The 23,729-nt window shown below is 31.0% G+C and overlaps 1 protein-coding gene across 12 annotated transcripts in view; it reads right to left on the bottom strand.

Annotated features, from left to right (window-relative positions):
- Positions 1-22,374, bottom strand: part of LOC134726026 (uncharacterized) — a 95,801-nt gene extending 73,427 nt beyond the window's left edge. For 9 of the 12 annotated variants that reach the window (XM_063590392.1, XM_063590400.1, XM_063590410.1 and 6 more), the window contains exons 1-4: positions 14,218-14,435; positions 6,251-6,697; positions 2,419-2,495; positions 576-626 (exon numbers count right to left, since the gene is read on the bottom strand). In XM_063590392.1, coding sequence (XP_063446462.1) covers positions 576-626; positions 2,419-2,495; positions 6,251-6,697; positions 14,218-14,224 — 582 coding nt within the window. In that variant the 5' untranslated portion in view covers positions 14,225-14,435. Of the gene's footprint in view, positions 1-575; positions 627-2,418; positions 2,496-6,250; positions 6,698-14,217; positions 14,436-22,300 lie in introns of those variants that run through there. The other 3 variants (XM_063590483.1, XM_063590453.1, XM_063590460.1) reach the window with 3 other exon arrangements.
- Positions 22,375-23,729: the final 1,355 nt, after the last annotated feature.

Below are 23,729 nucleotides of genomic sequence, written 5' to 3'. Positions count from 1 at the left end.
AGGTTTTAACCAATCTTGGACAATTCTTTTCTTTTACAGTAGTTTTAATAAAATTTTGAGGATTTCTCAAACTGTCATGTGTTCAAACATACTCAGTATTAATTTATTTTAATGGATACCAGTTTTGGGTTGATTGAGGAAAAATTGTATATTCATAGATATTTTATTTCCTAGTTTTGCCAAAGTTCACATAAAAACCTATATGAATTTTATACTTAGTTGGACATTTAAATTAGTGGTTAAACTAAACCTAATGTGCATTGGTGACCCATGAAAAATACTGAATCTAACACACTTAACTTTTACACTTTTAAACTTAGAAACAGTGTAATGTTTTTCTCATTTTCTTACATATAAAAAAGAAGATGTGGTATGATTGCCAATGAGACAACTATCCACAAAAGACCAAACTGACACAAACATTTTAGGTCACCGTAGTTTTGTCTTGCCATAACAAAAATATCAAACACATGTAGAGAAATGGCAACCAAATTCTTATTCAATGGCTACTCCAGCAGCAGAGCTAAGCTCCTGTTTAAAGATTAATTCTAACAAGAGACACAAGAAATACTAACCTGAATAACATTATTTGTTGGTCTTGCCTCCTCATATAAAAATGTAACAGTCTGAAAAAGAAAGTTTAATTATAATCATTCCAGCTTCAATAGACAAATTAACAAAAGCACTAGTTGGATGTTCCCAAATCAACTTTTATACACTATAGATCTATATTGTACAGATGTATCATTTTCATTGGAAAAAATATTTTTTATTCTGTACTTTTTATTTGGTCAGTACCCAAATTCAATCAGTACTTTAGTCAATATTTTTTTTAGAGCAACCAAGCAAGTATTGAAAAAGGTTGAAGAAAGTGTGCATCTTTATAAAACAAAAAATCCTTTCTTTTTAATTTTAATCTTTCCAAAGGTCTTTAATATATGGACAAACTTAGTCATTTCTAGAAAAAAGTTACACTTTTGAAATTTAAAAAAATTGGATTTGTCTGTGACAATTTCAACACACTTCCAACCTCTTTCAAAAGTTATAGCCAAAAGCAGGTTTCATTTTTTTTTTTTTCTACAGCAGTGTATCCCAAACTCTGTTTGACTGACAAAATGTCTGACAAAAATTCATTAGGTCAGACAGAATTTAAAGATTTTTTTTCGTATAAAATAGTAGAAAAAGGTAAAATTTCTTTTTTTGGTCAGACCAACAGTTTGGCGAAGACTGCAACAGGGATGGACAGTGAGTTTGTTTGAGTTGTTGAGGAAATATATCCATCATTTATATTGAAAATTGAAAGAAAGACCTGATATTTTTCCTTGAAATTGCAAAATATTGTGTAGCTTAGACAAAAAGCTGCCTAAGACGTTGGTTCCAATTAGATTATCAATTTAAACACCACAACATATCATTACCAAGGAATTTTACTTTAGTCATTCTCTGTGGAGTTTTAAAATTCAGCAAAACGTGGAATAAATGTTGATATAACATTACTTGAACAATACCTGAAGTTTAGTAAAGTTACAGCACTTGGGAATTATATTAATTAGAATTCGTGTGATTTCATCTTCCAACTTATACATGTAGAAGTATTAGATGCAGATAAATAATTTATTACTGCTACATGTAACTTTATTGCTTGTTATTCTCTACATAGTAACACGTTACTGGAAATCAATCTGTTAGAGTAAACAACAGAATAAACATTTACTATTGTAATCTGATCAAAGAATTCCTTTGAAAGTGTTAACTTTTGCATCCCTAGGTAATGGTGTTTTATGTTACGCTACAATGAATCAAACTTAAGTATCATGCAATTGAATTATATGTTATAAACTTAATTTATTCATACAACATATGCTGTTTATTATTGTTTCGGGAGTTAAGGTTTGTTTAGATGATATTTTTAAAATAATGTAAACAGAGTACCAAGATTACTACATCAGATGTGCATTTCTATAATTAATGTCAAAGTTGTTTTCTTCACCACGGTTGACAATGTTTTCTTGGGGTAACAATCTGCTATATCACCCTTTCAGCTATGTGTTATTTATATGTATTATAAACAAAAAATATAAACCTATCTGTATTTAAAGTGTTCTTTCAACTTCCTATTAAAACACTATGTTCTTTTTAAAATAGGATCCAGAATTAATGAGGGACCATGGTCTGTCCATGGATGATTAAGCCGAGTACGATTTGTTTGTATGAGTTCACACGATAGAAGGGTTGTCAGAGGGGTCCTGAACCCGAAATCCTGAGCTTTAAAACATGCAATCCTGGAGTCCCCCCCCCCCCTCTCATGATAAAAGTCTACAAGGAGACATGCCATCCTAACGAATATCTTCTTCTTATATTACTCTTTATTAATCAGTTATCAAGGGGGTGTGGTGACTCATTGCAACAAATAATTACCTGACCCTCCATGATAGTGATTTCTGGTACTGCAAATCCATTGGCTGAAACTGATACAACAGGTTCTGCTTGGCCTTCTGTTCAAATTATGAAATAGTAATCAAGATTTAGTATTTTTTCAAGTGCATTAATTAAAAGGTAAAATTTTTAGTACAATTTGCTCCAAAATATGGAGTTCAAACTTAATTTATATTCTTTTTGTATACAGTATAGTTCTATCAAATGCACTTGATTTAATGAAGTATCGTTTCCCAGTGAATTTAACTTGAGAATTTATAAAGCCAATCAGTGATAGCAATTGAATTTGTCCATAGCTTTTTGTTTGAAAATAATTTAAAAAAAAGAAGTTGCTTTGTTTACATTGATTTTAAATTTAAGAACACAGTAACTTTTGACAAAAACATCATGTACACACACCAAGCACTTCTTTTTTCAAAGCTTTGAGTAAATTTAGAAATTACCAGTACTAATTTCTAAAACAAAAATAGCATTGTTTGTTTACATATTATTATGAATAATACTATTTATGGCTGTTTTCCAAACCTAACCAGATGCTCCGCAGGGCGTAGCTTTATACGACCGCAGAGGTTGAACCCTGAACGGTTGGGGCAAGTATGGACACAACATTAAAGCTGGATTCAGCTCTAAATTTGGATTGTGATTAAATAGTTGACACAGCATAGGTTTCTGACACAGAATGAATGTGTTCTAATGAACTTAAAATTTTTGTTTTTTCTTAGAGCAATTCACTTTGCTGTTGAATATTAATCCTCTCCAAAAAATGTTTGAAGAAATTTTCTTTTTATTTATGAAATTTCAAATGAGAAAAATTGACCCCAATTTTTTTAATCACTTCCCCCTTTCCCTTATTCCAAAACTAATCTCAATTAAAATTTCTAATGGAGTTTGCAACAATAACTACTCATTTAAATACATCATAAAATATTAAGATGTAAAAAAACTGCTTGTTATCACTGAATGGTAAAGATTATTTTAATTTATCGGTTGGTAGTAAAAAGTGAATATACATTGTATATTGTATATAACAAAGATTTAAGTTGATTCTGGACAAAGAAAGATAACTCCAATTAAAAAAAAATCTTGCTATTGCAAAATATTGTGCAATTAGATATTTCTTGCTTACTATTCTGGACAAAGAAAGATAACTCTAATTAAACAAAAATTTGCTATTTCACAATATTGTGCAATTAGAAATTTCTTGCCATTGCGCAATACTGTGCAATTGAAAAGACTTGCTATTGCACAATACTTAATATAATAATTTTAGATCCTGATTTGGACCAACTTAAAAACTGGGCCCATAATCAAAAATCTAAGTACATGTTTGGATTCAGCATATCAAAGAACCCCAAGATTTCAATTTTTGTTAAAATCAAACTAAGTTTAATTTTGGACCCTTTGGACTTTAATGTAGACCAATTTGAAAACAGGACCAAAAATGAAGAATCTACATACACAGTTAGATTTGGCATATCAAAGAACCCCATCTATTCAATTTTTGATGAAATCAAACAAAGTTTAATTTTGGACCCCGATTTGGACCAACTTGAAAACTGGGCCAATAATCAAGAATCTAAGTACATTTTTAGATTCAGCATATCAAAGAACCCAACCGATTCATTTTTTGTCAAAATCAAACTAAGTTTAATTTTGGACCCTTTGGACCTTAATATAGACCAATTTGAAAACGGGACCAAAAGTTAAGAATCTACATACACAGTTAGATTCAGCATATAAAAGAACCCCAATTATTCAAATTTGAAGAAATCAAACAAAGTTTAATTTTGGACCCTTTGGGCCCCTTATTCTGTTGGGACCAAAACTCCCAAAATCAATACCAACCTTCCTTTTATGGTCATAAACCTTGTGTTTAAATTTCATAGATTTCTATTTACTTATACTAACATTATGGTGCGAAAACCAAGAAAAATGCTTATTTGGGTCCCTTTTTGCCCCCTAATTCCTAAACTGTTGGGACCTAAACTCCCAAAATCAATACCAACCTTCCTTTTGTGGTCATAAACATTGTGTTTAAATTACATTTATTTCTATTTACTTAAACTAAAGTTATTGTGCGAAAACCAAGAATAATGCTTATTTTGGGCCCTTTTTTGGCCCCTAATTCCTAAACTGTTGAAACCAAAACTCCCAAAATCAATCCCAACCTTTCTTTTGTGGTCATAAACCTTGTGTCAAAATTTCATAGATTTCTATTCACTTAAACTAAAATTATAGTGCGAAAACCAAGAAAATGCTTATTTGGGCCCTTTTTGGCCCCTAATTCCTAAAATGTTGGGACCAAAACTCCCAAAATCAATACCAACCTTCCTTTTGTGGTCATAAACCTTGTGTTAAAATTTCATAGATTTCTATTCACTTTTACTAAAGTTAGAGTGCGAAAACTAAAAGTATTCTGACGACAACGACGAGGCAGACTACGATGCCAACGTGATAGCAATATACGACGAAAATTTTTTCAAATTTTGCGGTTGTATAAAAACAATTTGTCTCAGTTCTATATATAACATATTCCGTATTATTGAACTTATAAAATGTCTTACACATCCATAACAAATAACATCATTTTCCTGTGAAATCTATGCCCTTTTGGAAACTTGAATTCTTTTCAATATTCTAGCAGTGTCTATGTGTTTCTAATTCTAACATACATTTTCTAGTTTAGCCAATGTTAATATAGATAAATCATTTTCAGAAACTTGAAATTTAATTGATTATAGAAATATATTTATATAATTTTTACAGCCAAACCTATCAATTCATACCCTAGTTTCACATTGTATTGTGTTAAAATTATCATTCTCTCATTTTTTCATTAAACTTCTATGAAAATCAGAACCTAAATTTGATGGAATTCTGTGGACAATATTGACCCATCTTGAACCTACTCCTGTGTTTATCTTTTTTGTATATAATTTCAAGGTAAAGAGGACACACAGTAGTGAATAAAATTGTGTAGCAACACTTGTTAAGCTGTAAACTGTATAATATGTACCAAACCAGCTTCTTTTTATAACAAATCTTTCAATAAATTCCATTTTTATGCTAACAGCATCTATTCAAAACACAACAAATCACACAACACAAATATAAATCATCAAGAACGTGCATGCAAAGACAGAATTTGATTGAGAGAAGATGTATATATCTATTTGGATGAAAACTGGGATAGCCTCCATTAATGAAAAATATTTTTTTTAAAAGGGGGACTTAATGTGTGAAAAATTGTTTCGATTACTGATTAAAGTTTACTGTTCACTATGCACAAATTGCATTGTTTTCAAAATCTTATAGATCTTACTCCACCTATAAGCTCCGTTGTAAAGTCTTGCATTGCTATTCAAAAATCAAAAGATAAAAAACATGTACTATCAATGACTTTTCAACAACAAAATAAAGTTTAAATTTATGAGTAATTGATCAATATCTATATATTCCATGTTTTTTTGGCCTTTTTGAATTTAAGTAAAATAAGTTCCTGTCGTTTGTTAATGTAGCAACATTTTGCATTTGAATACATTTCATGAATAATAGAGTAAATTTATCCACAATAAAAAAGAGTATAAGTACATCAACAGTTTTTGGTATATTTTTCCCTTACCAACTCTAAAAATTATGGGGTCATAAAAAATTAAGAAAGTTAAAAACAAAGTAGAAGTACTTATGGGTATCTGAACAAATTTCTTATACTGGTACCACATAATACAGATCATTGCAGGAGGCAGAAATCAGAGGGAAAAAAAGGATTTTTTAATACTTGAGTATACATGCTATTTCACATGCTACTGTTTACCAATATATTTCAAAACATCATTTTTGTCATCTGTTCTTGATGATTGTGAGCTACTTTTACTCTGAGCTGTCAGCCGCCTACTTATAGAAGGTCTCTGTTGTAGTCCTCTATGTGGAGAGGAGGGTCCAGGTTCCTGATTGGCTTCATTACTCCTCTTCCTTTCTGGTCGTTGGACATACTGCTCATCGTCATCCACAACTTCTCCATCTTTTGAGGCCCCAGCCCCCATGTCTTCAGTTCCGGTTCCCTGATCGACCCTTAATGGTTTGTCTTGGTCTTCTGGGGAGAAAGTTTCCTCCTCCTGGTTGACTGATTGTTCTGGTGTTACCACAGGTAGAGGATCTGTACCTTGGTCAACTTTAGAGGATGTATTAAGTGTTTCAGTTTCCTCAGTAGACGTGCCTGTTCCTTGGTCTACTTTCAATGGCTTTGGTTTTTCTTTTATTTCTGAAAAAATATAAACAGGGATATAAATTTACATAACACAGATATTATCATATTTAAAGAAAAATATTAGTTACCATTATAAAAAAAAGTTCAAATATTAGTTTCTTTACTTTTTCATACAACTGCAATTGCAAATACAGTTACAAATGAACATCAGAACATGCAAAGTGAATCAGTTAAAAATCACCCTTGATGTCAACAGAAGATAACATCAATTGTAAGTTGTAACTTTCTTTTAATGTATCTTCGTTCACTATTTCTGAAAGCCTAGCACATTTTCTCTCACTCTGATCTTTCTGTGTATCCTACTACACTATACACTCCCTTATTCCTTTTGTAAAATTTTGCAAAAGTTCTCCATGTCTTTCTTTCAAAATTTGTTGAACCATTTTTTTAATCTCCCCCAAATTTTCACAAAATAGAAGTTTCACAATCACATTTTTAAATTTCAGTCTATGCTTTTCATTCTTACGCATTTCATATTCCTAATATTTCTAACCAAATCATTATCCTCTGCTTATTTGTTTTTGAACATTAAGCCATCATAGAAGAAGACTGATTTTAAAATTTAATCATCAGATATCATTATTTCCAGGATAAAGTATTTTCTTCATCTTCTTTGTTTTACTCAGAATAAACAAAGAATATACGGTACTGTATCCTGGAATTAATGATATCTGATCTTGAACTTTCATGTATTTATTTGTTAGCTAAAAAACATGCAAATTCTTCCATGTCTAGAATCACTTAAAGTAAGGAACAAACAAGGTTAAGCATCTTCAGTTAATGCAAGGATCCTCCCCTGACTAACCATAATTTTTATGACGATATCAGATACGAAGATAAATGAAGTTAGTTCCATCATTAATTCAAAATTTGAGTCATGAAAAGTCTTTCTTGAACCAGCTACACCTTTAACACTTTTATTTAATCATGCAATAACACAGACTCAACTTCTGTTTTTGTTTTTTTTCCACATGCTTTGTTTGAGGGCAGGAAGAAGTTGGGAATGGGTTATGGGGATTTCCTAGAGCCTAATGTATGAAATAAACATTTTTTTTGCCAAAAAATACCAGTAATTCAAATGCTTTTCAAAAACATGTATACTAAGATGCTATGCTTCTAGCTTGTACATTTACAATTGTGCCTTTATAACCAGTTTTCTCTAACACCAGTCAGAGAGTTGAAATTAAATGTAATTAAAAAGTTCTAAAATTAGATGCAAAATGAAAATAATATGGTCAACATTCAATCATTCTAATGGGGATAATGAAAAATATTAGGATTTAACAAATGGAATTGAAAGTTTAAACTACTGTGGGCCTCTTTTTAAAAAGAATCCTTGTAACTAAAAAAATCAAGACTTCAAACAAGTGTTTTTATCTCTCACTCTAAAAACTTACAATTCTTATACAAATATCGACTCAAATAATCAATAATTGATCAACTAAATGATCTCAAATTATATTTTTTTTCAAACAAACATGATATATTATGATCCACTCATAAAAAACAAACACTGTGTCTAGAACTTCGTCAAATAAGTAAATCAATGTATAACATTTAGTTTAATCACGGAAACAAATCCTTGCACATTGAGCTAATGGTCAATAAATCTGAAAAGATTGCAGCAAACTTGAATATCTCTACATGGAAACAAGAGAATGTTTGAATCACCCATCTGTCATATAAAACTTTAACAAAAACAAACACTTCACTTTTCTACAGAAGTTCTTCCCACTGTATTTTATTGTATGTAAATATATCTATGTAAATTTTATGGTTCAATTCAGTGCATATTTCAGTATTTGATAAGTTTTCAAGTTTGGTTTCAAGAATTTTATGATACCAACTCATATAATTTCACAATTAACAAGTTGTTCAAGTTTTACCTTTACCTTTCATGATTCCCTTGTTGTTTCACAACAGATAATACAAATATGGAAAAAAATATAAACATAATGTCAAATTTAAACAATAAACAGCAATGAAAAAAACTAATTTTTAAACTCTCTATAAGCATGATAAGCATGATAAACCAAAATTAATGAAGGATGAAAATAGGCAATGTTAGTCATAATCTTCATCTGGAGGCTGGCTTTATATTTTAAACTAAATCAGCTGTGTAAGATTAAATGGTAAAGTTTATATACAACATACAAAAAAGTTAACACAAACAGGTAAATATCTTCAAAGACGGATAAAAGAACTACTGTACTAAATCACTTATCATTTCCTGGAAAACTTTAAAAGAAATTCTTGGAAGTACATTTAGTTTTTCAGTCTTAAACCATCCTTAATGTATCAATCAATTGCTGTTTTATGGGCAGTGTATGTCTGTGATTGTGATTTTTATTTCATGTTCTTTTTTTAACATAAATACATTACCAGCACCATTTGAGAAGGAAGTTATGTTTGAAGTTAACCTATCAACAGAATAGACGAGAAATACTATCCACACTATTGTTTCCTATAAAAACATTCAAGAACAGAAGAAGCATTTAAACCTAAACAGAAGGTCATACCTAGAAAATGTCAAATACAGAAAATGCACAATAATCTCAAGGACCAACCCATTCACCATTTTGTAAGAAAACACTTCTTATAAAACAGCAAGGATTTAAATCCTTTGTTAAATTAAATGAAATGTGTATACTTAAACATTATATAATATCTGTTTACATACAAATTATTTATTTTTCCTGAGTTTATATTATTTCACCCTAGAGCTCACATACAGTTAGTACCCAGTGGCATATTGAGGGGGGGCAGAAAGGGAATGTAGAGGGTTTACGCCCCCTGTCATTTAAAAATATATTATTCTTAGCATGAAATTGGGTGAACAAATTTAACTCTTCCATTTAGTAGAAATTTCTGTGTTTCAGAGTCTGCTTAAATTAAATTGTTTTTCAGCCTCTATACATAGTGAAACAATAATGTGTCCATAGAACAGGATGCCCCACTCACACTATCATTTTAATGTTCAGTGGACCGTGAAATTGGGGTCCATACTTTAATTTGGCATTAAAATTAGAAAGATCAAATTATGGGGAACTAAGTTTCAAGTTGATTTGACTTCAACTTCATCTAAAACTACCTTGACCAAAAACTTTAACCTGAAGTGGGGCAAAGGGACGCACAGACTAACAAACATACGAACAAACGGGGGAACAAATGAGAATACATATTGCCCCTCTACTGTCGTAGGTGGGGCATAAAAATATGCATGGACATTGACATAAGGTCTAATATTATGTTAATCATGTTATTGTTTACCAAACATCAAGGTTAAGTATACTTTTAAAAATAACTGTTCTAAAACAGTGAAATAACAGAAATCTTTATTTAGTATTCAATAAAATGCCAAGAAGGCAAGAACAGAACAACACAAAAGACCAAAGACATTTAAAGGTCAAGATAAATTTTTCTTTAATCGGTGAGCTTCCATTCAATGTGTCAAACTCTGAACTATCCCAATAAACAATAACTGAAAACTTATAAGTGGCTAGAGTCAACAAGGGTGAACAATAACTTTAATCTGGAGGTTGAGTTTGTGAAGAAACTTTGCCCTATTCACATGCAAGCTAGTCCACATTTACTGTGAATCCATTTATTTGTTACTATTTGTGCATATTCTAGCAAAAATGCTGGAATTGCAGCAAAACTTATAAACATAAATTATTCAAGATTGTTTGTCAGCTGTCAGTCTTCAAGTTTATACTTTGAAGAATCCAGCCCAAAAACTTAAGCATACAACTTATTTTAAAGCAGTGTTCAAACAATAATCTATTGACACAAAGATATATTTCACCTGTCAATGTGTGCACTTGAGACATTTCAGATAGTATAAGGCAATTGCTGCTTCTTAAACCTTAAAACTACATACTCTCAAATCGTATTTTCTTGTTAATTCGACCTGTTGATACTGTTTATAATGCTTTTTTGTCATTTTTTATTTATATGGATCTTGGCTGTATACCAGCTTTGATTATTTGTTATATCTTCAATTTTTCACTTATTCTTACAACATTTGTATAAACTTCAAGATTATAAAAAACCGGTTTTTTTCTAAAGTGAACATTGATTGGTTAAATATTTCTCAGTGTGTTTGAATTTGTTTGATAGCCTTTTGGTCATGACTGTTTGTCTCTAATATTTAATTAACTGTGCATTTGTATTCAGATATCGCAGATCAAATTTATTCGTTCTTTGTGTAATCATACGTTTTTTGATTGAGTTAAGTCTTCTAATTGATATTTTATCGTATGTTTTATATGTTGTGATGTTATGCTATTGTTTCAGAAAAAGGGAGAAGGTTTGGGCCCATTAAAACGTTTAATCCCGCTGCAAATGTTTGCACCTGTCCTAAGTCAGGAATCTGATGTACAGTAGTTGTCGTTTGTTTATGTAATATATACGTGTTTCTCGTTTCTCGTTTTGTTTATATAGATTAGACCGTTGGTTTTCCCGTTTGAATGGTTTTACACTAGTAATTTTGGGGCCCTTTATAGCTTGTTGTTCGGTGTGAGCCAAGGCTCCGTGTTGAAGGCCGTACTTTAACCTATAATGGTTTAATTTTTAAATTGTTATTTGGATGGAGAGTTGTCTCATTGGCACTCACACCACATCTTCCTATATCTATGTATTAATGTACAATGTTCAAAGCTAATGAATCATTACTTAGCGGCAGTGACCAACAATCTCCATGAAAATGAGATCTAAAATTGAGAATAGAAATGGGGAATGTGTCAAAGAAACAACAACCGGAACATAGAATGAACTAGAGAAGTTCCCGCTCAGACACACATTTCATTATCTAGTATACTATAAGAGCATAAACCTGAAGCAAGGGAAGGCACTCTACTGTCTCCACACGGGTACTAAAGACAAACTCTGTAAAAAATAAATTTGAGAATGGAAATGGGGAATGTGTCAAAGAGAAAACAAAACCACCATAAAATGAACTAGAGAAGTTCTTGCTCGGACACACATTCCATAATATAGTATATTATAAGAGCATAAACCTGAAGCACAGGGAGGCATTCTACTGTCTCCGCATGTCACTAAAGACAAACTCTGTAAAAAAAAAATTGAGAATGGAAAAGGAAATGGGGAATGTGTCAAAGAGACAACAACACCACAATAGAATGAACTAGAGAAGTTCTTGCTCGGACACACATTCCATAATCTAGTATATCATAAGAACATAAACCTGAAGCAAGGAGAGGCACTCTACTGTCTCCACACTGTTTGCTTATATTTATTGGCATTTTTGGCTATTCTGTGGCAGTCATATTTTATTGGTGGATGAAGCAGGAACACCCAAAGAGAACTGGTTACATGTGCCAGGAAAACTGACTATAATAGTCACTAAAGATTTGGAGTCCAATGCACCTGGCTAATTTTAATTTTACATGTAATATCTATAATGATACACTTCGGGTACTTTTAAAAAGAGTGCATATTGTGTTTCCTAGTTCCAGTATTGTTATGTGCATAATTTTACCTATGATTTTAGGACAGCTATAAAATATATATCTATACAAAATTAAATGCTCCTTTAAGCTTGTGATTTTTACTGTAATAACTTAATCGAAATAAATTTGAACTTGTTTTTACCGATACTTTCTTTAAATGCCAAACTATTTGTTCACAAAGATACCACTGACAGGTTTTTAAACTATTTACATCACCGTGTCAGAGACATATAATACAATATGTCTCTGACCGTGTTAGAGTATATAAATTATCTATTATAAAATAGAAACACATTAATTTTAAACAAAAACTCTATTTTTACTGCACACATCTTTTAAAAATACAAATTTACAGTGAAAGGAATGTTTACCTTTAATATCTAACCGCATCAAAAGTAATTATTTAAGTACATGCATGTAACAAATTGTTTACGTTTAATGATCCAAAATACTAATAAATGATGTAAAAGTTAGTAAATTTAAAGCAATCATCATGCACTTTTGTACCCATAAGGATACAACATAAAAATTCTGATATTCAAGAATTTTTTTAGCAGTTTTAAACGTTTGAGTTCGTTACTTAGGAATATATTGTTATTTGTATTTATTTTGTTTTGCCGAGGTGTCAAGGGAGGATAAAATGTACATTACACTTATCATGCTTATCAATAACTAGAGTGATTAACAGACCAACATTTGTTTACAAAATCCTTTGTCAACAAATAGAAACTGGGCAGAATTAATCGGTATCTCCATGGTAAAGAAGATGAATAAAACTAAAAATAGAAATGGGGGATCTGTCAAACAGACAACATCCTGACTAGAACAGCCGAATGTCACCTATTGGTCTTCAATGCGGCAAGAAACTCATGCATCTGGAGGCATGCTTCAGCAAGCCCCCATACAAAAATGCATACTAGTTCAGTGATAACCTATTCATGAAACATGTTCTGTGCCTCTGGAAAATGTTCATATGTTTGGGTTTCACACTTTCTGTCCCTGTTAGACTAGCAGTCAATGAGTAACCCCTCCTTTGCCAAATAGCAAGTGTTATGACAAGGCATAAACAAAAACCTGATAACTTAAAATTTGTTTGCCAAAGTTCATAAATATTATGATTTTGTAAGTGTGGTTACAACTCTCTCATGTTAAGCTGACCTTAATACTGCAATATAAAATTTAGAGATGTTGTTTTGATTGCAAAAGGAACAACTACCTAATAGAGTTTAAATGACATAATTTAAGAATTAATAAGTTACAATACTGACTTCAACAATGAGCAAAACCCATACCATTGTCTGTTTTAAAAGGCCATTTTTCTTTTATAAGCTCTACAATTTTTTGGTCTTGTAACTTGTTGACACCTTAGTACACGTACATGAGGAATTAAGTTTTTCAACAATACATTGTATTTCATGTATTTATTGATCAAATTATGCAGCAATTTCAAGACTGTTTGACTGATGGGGGTATTTTGTGGCAGTTGTAGTTTATGAATTTACAATATGTCATCAAATCTACTCTGTGGCTTAGGATTTAAATAGTATTTATTAAATACTGGAATTGAGCGGACGTTTTGTGAGGATGGGTGTGAAAGTCAACTTCTACATATAAATTACTTAGAAAGATCATATATGACATATATGTGGATTCTACTACAACAACAAGCAACTCCTACATGCAGACATGTAACTCCAATAATACATTTCACACAAGTATAAATGTTACTATCATACTGTAGTTGCCATTTTAAATTGTGAACTTATAAATGAACCATGGGCAGGAATGGAGTTCTGTTTTTGAACAATAAACTTGATTTGATTGATGCTATATTGGGGACTTATTATTGATTTTCCCCTAGTTCAACAGTGATTAATTCAAAACCATCAAGAATAATGTTTAACTCTGTTTCAATCACTATGTGTACTATAGCTGCAGATTGCAAATTCATACATTCCTGCATACAGATTATATATAGTTTATTTGTCCTCATTGTATAAAAAATAATTAATAAATCAATTGTGTCTACCATATGACCCCTACCTTCCATTCTTAGTTTAAATCCAATCCAAATTTAGATTATAAATTCTTCTATTTTCTTCCTTTAAAAATGACTTGATCATTTAATTTTTAAACATTACTCCATTGTACTTAAACACTAATTTTCAGCATAGTTATCATTTTATGAATTTTAAACAAAAGATCATTATTTCGAAAAATAATTTCTAGCACAGGTACGAACAGGTTGTCATGAACAGGTAAAGTTTGCTACCATTTCATTATCAGTGTTGCCAATTCCATCGGCAAACATATAGGAACAACTTATACTAGGTTGTCATGTAGCTAATTTTATCTATATCTAATAAGTGGGGTTTATATAGGTATAAAAGACTTTCAGTTTCTCTGACTAAAGAATTTATTACAAATGTTTCCGATTTTATTTCATTTGAAGTAGTACAATTTGTTATCACAACTCTAAGTATTCATATGTTTGCTTTGTTTACCAATACTGTTTAAACCAAACACAGATATTACATGTATAATGGATTTGTTTCAATGGAAAGTTGTTCTAAATTTTTGATAATTAGTTTCCAATCTTTAAGGTTCAATGGTCAGTTTTTTTAATAAAAAAAAAATAGAAAATTAATGGCAAATATACAGTATAATAATTCTTCTTCCTTGCTTAGGACTGGATTCTTAAAAGAATGTTATAAATTGTTAATAATTAACAGTGCAAAAAATATTTTACAAAAATCTAGAATTGGCTATAAATATGGTATTCTATTTAGTGTTGTAAACAGTTATTACTTGTCTTTGAAGGCTAAACAAATGTTTATAATTTTCAATAATCAGTATAATTGGAATTAGCTATAGATCACATGTAAAAAAAATCATTTTCAAGCTTAATCATCTTCCTGATCTTTTTAGGACAATTATGTCATTTTGTATGTTAGAATTGCAAAATTATAAAATGAGAACAGGAATATGATACCACTTGACACCATGCCCCACTCTCATTAAAATCATTATCCTATTTCTTTGTTCAATGAACCCTTATATTGGGGTTAAAGGTGTTATGTGTCATTTAATTAAAACAGTTGAATTCACAATCAACATGTTTGTGTACAAGTTTTCAAGTGACCAAAACCTTTAATATAAACAACCTTTACATACAACTTTAAACAGAAGATGTACTTCAAATATCACATTCCTATGTTCAGTGAACCCTGAAAAAGGATCAATACCTTAGTTGGAGTAAAAAAATGCAAAATTTCAAATCAATGATTGCAATATCATGGTAAACTGCATAAGTCAAAAACCTTAAATGAAACAAACTGATGAAAAGACTCATAGACCACAATAAATAATGGTCAACAAAAAACCTAACAAATACAACTTATTTTTGCTTAAATTTTATGGCAAATCAAAAAAAAATTACAGGCACTAAAGAATATTTCTGTAAATTCAATACATAACATGTACAGACTGCTTAAAGTCATGTGGCTTTCAAAAAATGGCATTGAGACTGCAAGAACTACTTATTGTGGAAACTGAATAAAATGTTGACAATTTTTTAAGTTGCAGGTAAAAATGTAAAATATAAAAAAGAAGATGTGGTATGATTGCCAATGAGACAACTATCCACAAAAGACCAAAATGACACAAACATTAACAATTATAGGTCACGGTATGGCCTTCAACAATGAGCAAAGCCCATACTGCATATAGTCAGCTATAAAAGGCCCCGATAAGACAATGTAAAACAATTCAAGCGAGAAAACCAACGGCCTCATTTATGTAAAAAAATGAACGAAAAACAAATATGTAACACATAAACAAACGACAACCACTGAATTACAGGCTCCTGACTTGGGACAGGCACATACATAAATAATGGGCGGGGTTAAACATGTTAGAAGGATCCAAAGTGGTGATTAGCCAATGGTCATTTTGTGGGTTGGCAATTTTAAAACAAACAAATTGGGAAAAAATATTTAATTTCTTTTTAATTTGCATATTTGTCTAATTTTTATATTCTTTTATTACAGATGTTTGAAATTATAAATTTGCTTAACAACTCATTGTTTCTATTCTATGTTAAACTGATTCACTTGGTTCATGTCAGAAGAAAAGATCATATATACGTTGAAACTTTACTGGCAGTTAAAATTTCTCATTTTGTACTACATATATATTCTCAAAGAAAACATGATATATGTCACAGGGATAATTAATTTTACACGTTAAATTATGATTTAATACTATTTATATAAGCTGTATTCATCCACTATTTTATCATATATGTTGTCCTTTGGCTGTCTTTTGGTTATTTTTGTTGATGGGTTGCCTGCCTCATTGACTTAGCACATCACCTTTCATTTATATGAAAAAATTACACAAAAAAAAGTTTTTCCATGCATAGACATGTACTAAAATTATTTCTGCATCTCAATTCAAACATCTTACAATTTTGAAGATTTATATATACATGATATATGCTGGTATTTAAAAATACTTGACCCATAAAATTTTAACATGATATCATAAAATCATCATTGACAAAAGTGTCAACTGTCAAATATTGATGTTATTAAATCGCCATTCTTCTACCTCAACAAGCGATAAGGGTATATAAAACCATTTCAAATAGATATAAATCTACCAAAAGATCAAGTCCATCTGCATCGCTCATCCCTAATGCTGAAATTTGTTATATAATACTTAATCATGTTAATCGTGTAATTATATAACTTGAAGCAACTAATTTCCTTGCTTATAATTAAAACATTTCTGAAAAAAGCGAATCGATACATTTTTTTTTACAACTCGTCAAGAATAGGAACACATGATTTGCTTAATTTAACTATGGTAGCCCAGAAAGTGTTTTAGTATCAGCAGTTACTGTAATGGGTACCCTAGTGTTTCTTAAGAGTAGATTCATGTTCAGTACAAGGTAATGTAGAGCAACAGAAAAAACATCAAAACCTCATATATAAAACATATCATCAGTCGCGTATAAACACTGGCTACAGGACCACCATTCCAGGCTTATTAATTTCTCTCCGGCCTGTACAAGTTTCTACAACATGTATAGCCAATAAAATACATACAAAAGTTTCAAAAAAATGAGGGTCACAACAGTGGATTCAAAAATTTATCATGAAGACTGCAACATAATAAACCAAAGATGCCCTTAATCTTTAACGATTGAATAATAAACATATGGCAAAATAAATAAAATGTATTTGTTGTACCTACAAAAATCTATAGTTACTTACATATTATAATCAACTTGTTTATCCAACAAAAAAATATTGTAAACATTTTACAGTTTCAACGCATACTTTCACATTCTACTAAATATCAATTTCTTAGTGAAAGTACCAAACATGCCATAAGTTAATTACAAATTTCATTAAATATTTATTACATAGATCTAGTCTTATTATTGGTGCCAGGTAAAAATTAATCAATAAAGGGTACCTGTATGCCAATTAAAACAGGTGTGTAATATGTCTAATAAATAATTCATGAACAAAATAGTCAAAAAGAATCTTGTTGAATTATGACCTTTTCCCTCTTTAAAAATACAAGAATATATCCAAATTTGAAACCATTGAACAAAGCACATGTCTTTGTTTCCTAGTTAAGACAAAAGAAATGTTTTCGAAAGAATTTTGACTTCATGAAGTTTGGTATCAAAAATAAGGACTATCAAATATTGTCGAAAGGGATGTTTTCTAATACAAAATATTATAAAAAGAAAAACAACAATTTTATGAGTTATCTCCCTTTTCAAACTGGTTCAACATACATGTACATGTAATTCTTACATTCAACTTAATTGATGTCTGATTCCTTTTGCAAATCAATTTCAGATCAATTCTTTAAAAGCGTAGTGATTTCATAAAATTTAAACTTACATGTATATACAATGCCCTCAGTAGAAGATTATTTACTTTCAATAGCTCAATTTCAAATTTGATCGAACTTTTTGTTAAGTCTATTCATACACCTGTATGACGTTTTACTACTTTTATATACTACAAAATGTACAAAAATGTGATTTTTATATTGGTTTAATACAAGAAAACTGATAAAGATCAAATGTACAATAAACCTCAGTTACAGTATGTAAAGAGTTCCTGGTACATTGTATTTTATATAAATAGAAAATGAACCAGTCAAGTATACGTACTAACACTAAACAGTAGACTTTTATCATGATTATAGCAAAACATATTCAACTAATTTTCCAAAATGCATACCCTCAATAATCCATTAAAGGAGGAAACCAAAAATACCTTTAGCTACAAAAATGTACAAATGTACATTATATATGTATGTGCCTGTCCCAAGTCAGGAGCCTGTAATTCTGTGGTTGATGTTTGTTTATGGGTTACATATACAAATGTATTTGTTTTTTGTTTATTTTTTCATATAAATAAGGCAGTTAGTTTTCTCCTTTGAATAGACAACTTTTGACTTCGATGCATTTCCGTGAAAAACTCTGGTTTTAGTGAACAACATTCGTGCGTTTAGGGGCATCATCACTTTCATTCCAATGTTGAGCCAGTGGTTGAAGAACTATATTGTTATATTGCACGAAATTATTCGGCAAATTAGATTCTCATAATTGACAATCAGTACTGCTGTCTTTAGGGGATTATGATTAAATACTTACAAAAAAACTTTATTTCTAGTTTATCCTGCACAATGATGATCACTAAGACGCTTGATGAACTGTAATAGTGCAGGGATACAGGCGATCCCCTCTCTCTGGTAAATGACGTCATATTAAAAGGCATGCATAATTGAAGAGTTTTTCCCGGTTACGGATGAACTCAAAAGTGGTCTATTGTTTTACATTGTCATTTCAAGGCCTTTTATAGCTGACTATGGGGTATGGGCATTGCTCAATGTTGAGGCCGTAAGGTGACCTATAGTTGTTAATGTCTGTGTCATTTTGGTCTCTTGTGGACAGTTGTCCGTCTCATTGGCAATCATACCACATCTTCTTTTTTATATGTACATTTTTGTTTGGCATTGGTAAAAAATGTCAAAGACATCTTCCATTTTGTTGTCTTCATTCTCAAAAAAATTCCCAAAAAAATATGTTAAACAGTTATATTTCTTTGTATTTATTATTGTTATAGCTAAAATATATATAGGCATTGTAAGTTGATACAGGGATCGACAGGATGTTTTTTTTTTGTATCTAATTGTCCATAAAATAATTGTTTTTTTTATTTTTGAAAGTTCTAAGATAATTTTAAATAATTTTAATAAAATTTTTTGATTCAGCTGTTGCTTAATTATTCCTTCTGTCAACTCTTCCATGTCTTCAGATTGTCGTTATTACAAATAATTTTGATATTTTGTTTTAAGGTAGCACAATACAAAGATTTTTTCACTCCCAATCAGACAACTTTAAACATGTTAACCTGATGTAATTCATTTCATCCTTCTTTATACATTGTATTTCATAAATAAGGTACCATAAGAAAGAAGAAAGATTAATCTTTCAAATTGTGATAATTTCATTATACATGTAACATCATTATTACATTATTAATTATTATGTAATTAGTTGCTATATTGTGATGTCCACACTTGAATGAACTTGACGTCTTTGTTCTTCATAGCATCCCAAAATATTTTATAGATTCTTGTACAACACAGCTTGACCTCCAAAACTGTGTCTCAGATTTCCAAAAAACATCAATAGAACAAATGTTATACCCAATTGAATTTAGTGGTCTCTTATGATTTGATGTTGCAAACTTCATTGAAGATTTAGAGATAATGAAATACAATACTGTAGGTAAAATCTGAGACACAGTTTTGAAGGTCAAACTGTTTTGTGCAAGAATATTTAAAATATTTTGGGATGCTATGAATAACAAAGAAGTTAAATTCATTCAAGTATGGACATCACAATATGGGAACTAATTACATAACAATCAATTATTTAATAATAATGTTATAATGAAATTATCACAATTTGAAAGATTAATCCTTCTTCTTTCTTTTGGTACCTCATTTATAAAATTAAAAGAAAGATGAGTAAAATTACATCATTTTGTACATCAGTTTAAAGACGTCTGATTAGGGAACAAAATCTTTGTATGGTGCTACCTTAAACAGATTATACCAATAATATTATAAGTTGTGCTAATTAATTGAAAAAAATCAGGAAACTTGTCATTTATTCTCATTGACCTTGAGTCACTTCATGTAGCTGACAATATAATCCAACTTAACCAGCTTCACTAATTTCATTTTTCACATGGATGATGATGTAGGATACATGTATGGTCTAAGATATTTAGATATGCAGAGGAAGATATAGCCATTTTTGAAATGGGTTTTGAACTATACATGCATTTATTGGTAATTCGTATATTTTCCCTTTGATCTTATTGCCTAATATTTTCGAGTAACAATGTACTGGCTGTTTCACTGAAAATATTAGGCAATAGCCAATACATTGTGTGAGGTCATAATTACTGATAAACAGAATAGTAGGTAGTTTCGTTTTTGATACTGACTATATCATGTGGAATATCTTGATCTCTAAAAAGGGTGGTTCTGAAAACCCTCTCTGGATCCACATTTTGATCCTGATACATGTTCCTGGACAGGATGGGTGGGACGCATTCTTAAGTATCCAGGTGTAATGATAAGTCATTATTCTAAGGGTATTTTTTTCTTATTTTTTCTGTAGACTTAGCTTTCATTTCTTATGACCATGCATTGTCAAGCTTGGTAACTCATAATTATTTGTCAGTAACTAAATGTACGATGCTGTCCCATACTGAACCTTCTGACCTTGTTTGTTTACATTTAAAATTCAATGGCATCAAAATCACTTGATGTCTATTCGTTCTACCAAATCAAATTACTCTACTGTCAATTAGGGGATTTTTCAGTCTACGGCAATTACGTTATTTCTTTGTGGGATATTGCTTCAAAATAATTTGCAATAATTTTGGGTTTCATTCAACAGGAAAACTCTTTTTTTTGCCATCCCTTTTGACATCAATGGAATTCTGAATGCATATTTATCTACAGTCATGATAGTCAGAATATCGATATTTTTTTATAATGTATAAAAAGAAAATTCTATGAAAAATAAATGTAAATTGTTTTTTATTAACCTACTCTATATTCCTGTACAAAATTATGGCATGGGCATAGTTTTTTCAATTAGTTGAGTTTTCCTTTCATTTTGGTTGGGCTTTTTTCACGGGAAAATCGCGAAAGACGTTAGGAGGATGTCATTTTAAAATTCCTAAAAATACGATTTGCTTGACCTGTATTGCCTGCCACAGGATTGATGACGCTGAATGGAATGTACACAAACCAATGGAGGCCAGAAGTGGGATTTTGTGAAGTTCTAGAATGTTTTTAGATATTCAGAAGACGGGATTGAAACGGGCATTAGAAAATTGGCATTTTTTAGCAATAATTGAGAACAACAATGAAAACTTACCTTCAGAAATATTTTTTTTATTTAAAAGTGTGGAAAAAACGTATTCGGCACTATTTTTCTACGCCGGAAGTAGCATAGTGACATCAATGCGGAGTTTCCCCATGTGTTAAGTTCAAACACAAATACCTAACAGAGGCGGATTTAGGGGGGGGGGGGGGGGGGGGGGGGCAGGGGGCCTGGGCCCCCCCTTTTTGGGAAAAAAATTTGTTGCTTATATAGGGAATCACTGAAGCGTGACTGGAGTGTGTCCCCTCTTAGGTCAGTCAGTGGGCCCCCACTTATCCGACACTGCCTAACGAACTGACAAGATGAACGATTTTAGACTACGGTAGGATACTGTTACCCACTGTGCAACAGTTGATGGAGACTTGTTAGTTTAACAGTTTGGGCATTAAGTTCTGTTGAATTAATGTTATATAAGCAGACGAAATTATCATTCAACAACGTGATCATCTATCTTTTTATGTTCGATCCTGCGGATCATTTCTAGCATGCAAATATTGAAAAGAAATGGGGCCCCGAAAATATTATCAAAGGTAAATCTTTATTAGGCTTGATTTGGTGTATTGTCGTTCTAGGTGAAATAGGAATGCTTTCTTTGGTTGACATTCTCAATTAATTAGTTCTTACCATTGAATTTTATCTTACTAATCTTATTTACTCTTGCCGCCTGGGGTCCGCCATATTGTAAACAACAGCATTGTTTCTCGGGAAACTTTGGTCACGTGATAGGAGAACCTGCAGTCGCGGCAAATACAAAACTACCAATTTTTACATAATTATATGCAGCAGCTTATTTTAAAAGAAGACAGATTTTTTTTAAAGATTACTATAGTGTTTGTTTCTTTATCTTTTTTTTATACCTATATCATTTATTTGCTAAAATTCTGAATAAAGACAACCAACACGGTCGGTAATAACAGAGACATATATATTGCCGGGTAATAATCAGTGTGAAAAGTAAAAACACAAAAATACTGAACTCCGAGGAAAATTCAAAAAGGATAGTCCAAAACCAAAAGGCAAAATCAAAAGTCCAAACACATCAAACGAATGGATAACAACTGTAATATTCCTGACTTGGTACAGGCATTTTCTAATGTAGAAAATGGTGGATTGAACCTGGTTTTATAGCTTGATAAACCACTCACTTGTATGACAGTCGCATCTAACTCCATTACATTGTCAACGATGCATGAACAAAACAAAAATACTCAAAGAGTAAAAATGTAAAAAATAGAGGTGTAGCAGTCAATATATCGTGCAGTTATCATCTCAATATCACTACTGATAAAAACAACAAATGAAGAAGCACAAAAAGGCATACATCAAATTTAATATACTCATTTTGCTTATCTAATACGACTGTATTTATTTATGTAAAGTCTACCCGTAAAGGATGGACGATTTTCAGTACTGGTGTAAAATTGCGCGTTTGAAATTCGCACAGGTTGACACAAAATAATTTTGTCGTTTTGTGAGAGACAGACACAGTCCACTGGTATGCACAAGTATATACTATTGACCCTCAAAATATTAGGCATGTTTATGTTCAAACATATATACAATGGAAATTCGGAAAAAATATGTTAGTAGGTCGAAAATACAATACACGAAGACATAGCAGAGACACATGATACATATGAATGTAGAATAGAAGGTCACAGGACCGTAAAGTCACAGACAAAAAGTCACGGACAAAAAGTCACAGGACAACAAGTCACAATTCAGTTTTTAGACTATTTTTCTTTAAAGAAGAAAAAAATATTTGATGTTTTCTTTTTAACTCTGATCATGGAAGTACTATTGGAAGGAATAACATCGTCGTCACTTCAAAGGTTTCATCTGCGTTACCGCCCATCTTTCAATAACTCGTTAATTGGTTCAATATCTAGCATGGAAGTTTATTCTCCGCATGTGATCCTTTATTAAATACGAAAAATCTAAATCTTTCGTGTATTTATAGTCAATTAAAATATTCACAATTCTTAACGGTTCTATCCTTCAATTTTAGTTCTTGATACATAAACTAATTTGTGTAAAACTGAATTTACCGTAA

Source organism: Mytilus trossulus, chromosome 1 (genome assembly GCF_036588685.1).
Source record: "Mytilus trossulus isolate FHL-02 chromosome 1, PNRI_Mtr1.1.1.hap1, whole genome shotgun sequence".
NCBI classification, from domain to species: domain Eukaryota; kingdom Metazoa; phylum Mollusca; class Bivalvia; order Mytilida; family Mytilidae; genus Mytilus; species Mytilus trossulus.
Note: the sequence above shows the minus strand (reverse complement) of the source record. Positions and strands in the feature narration are given on the sequence as shown.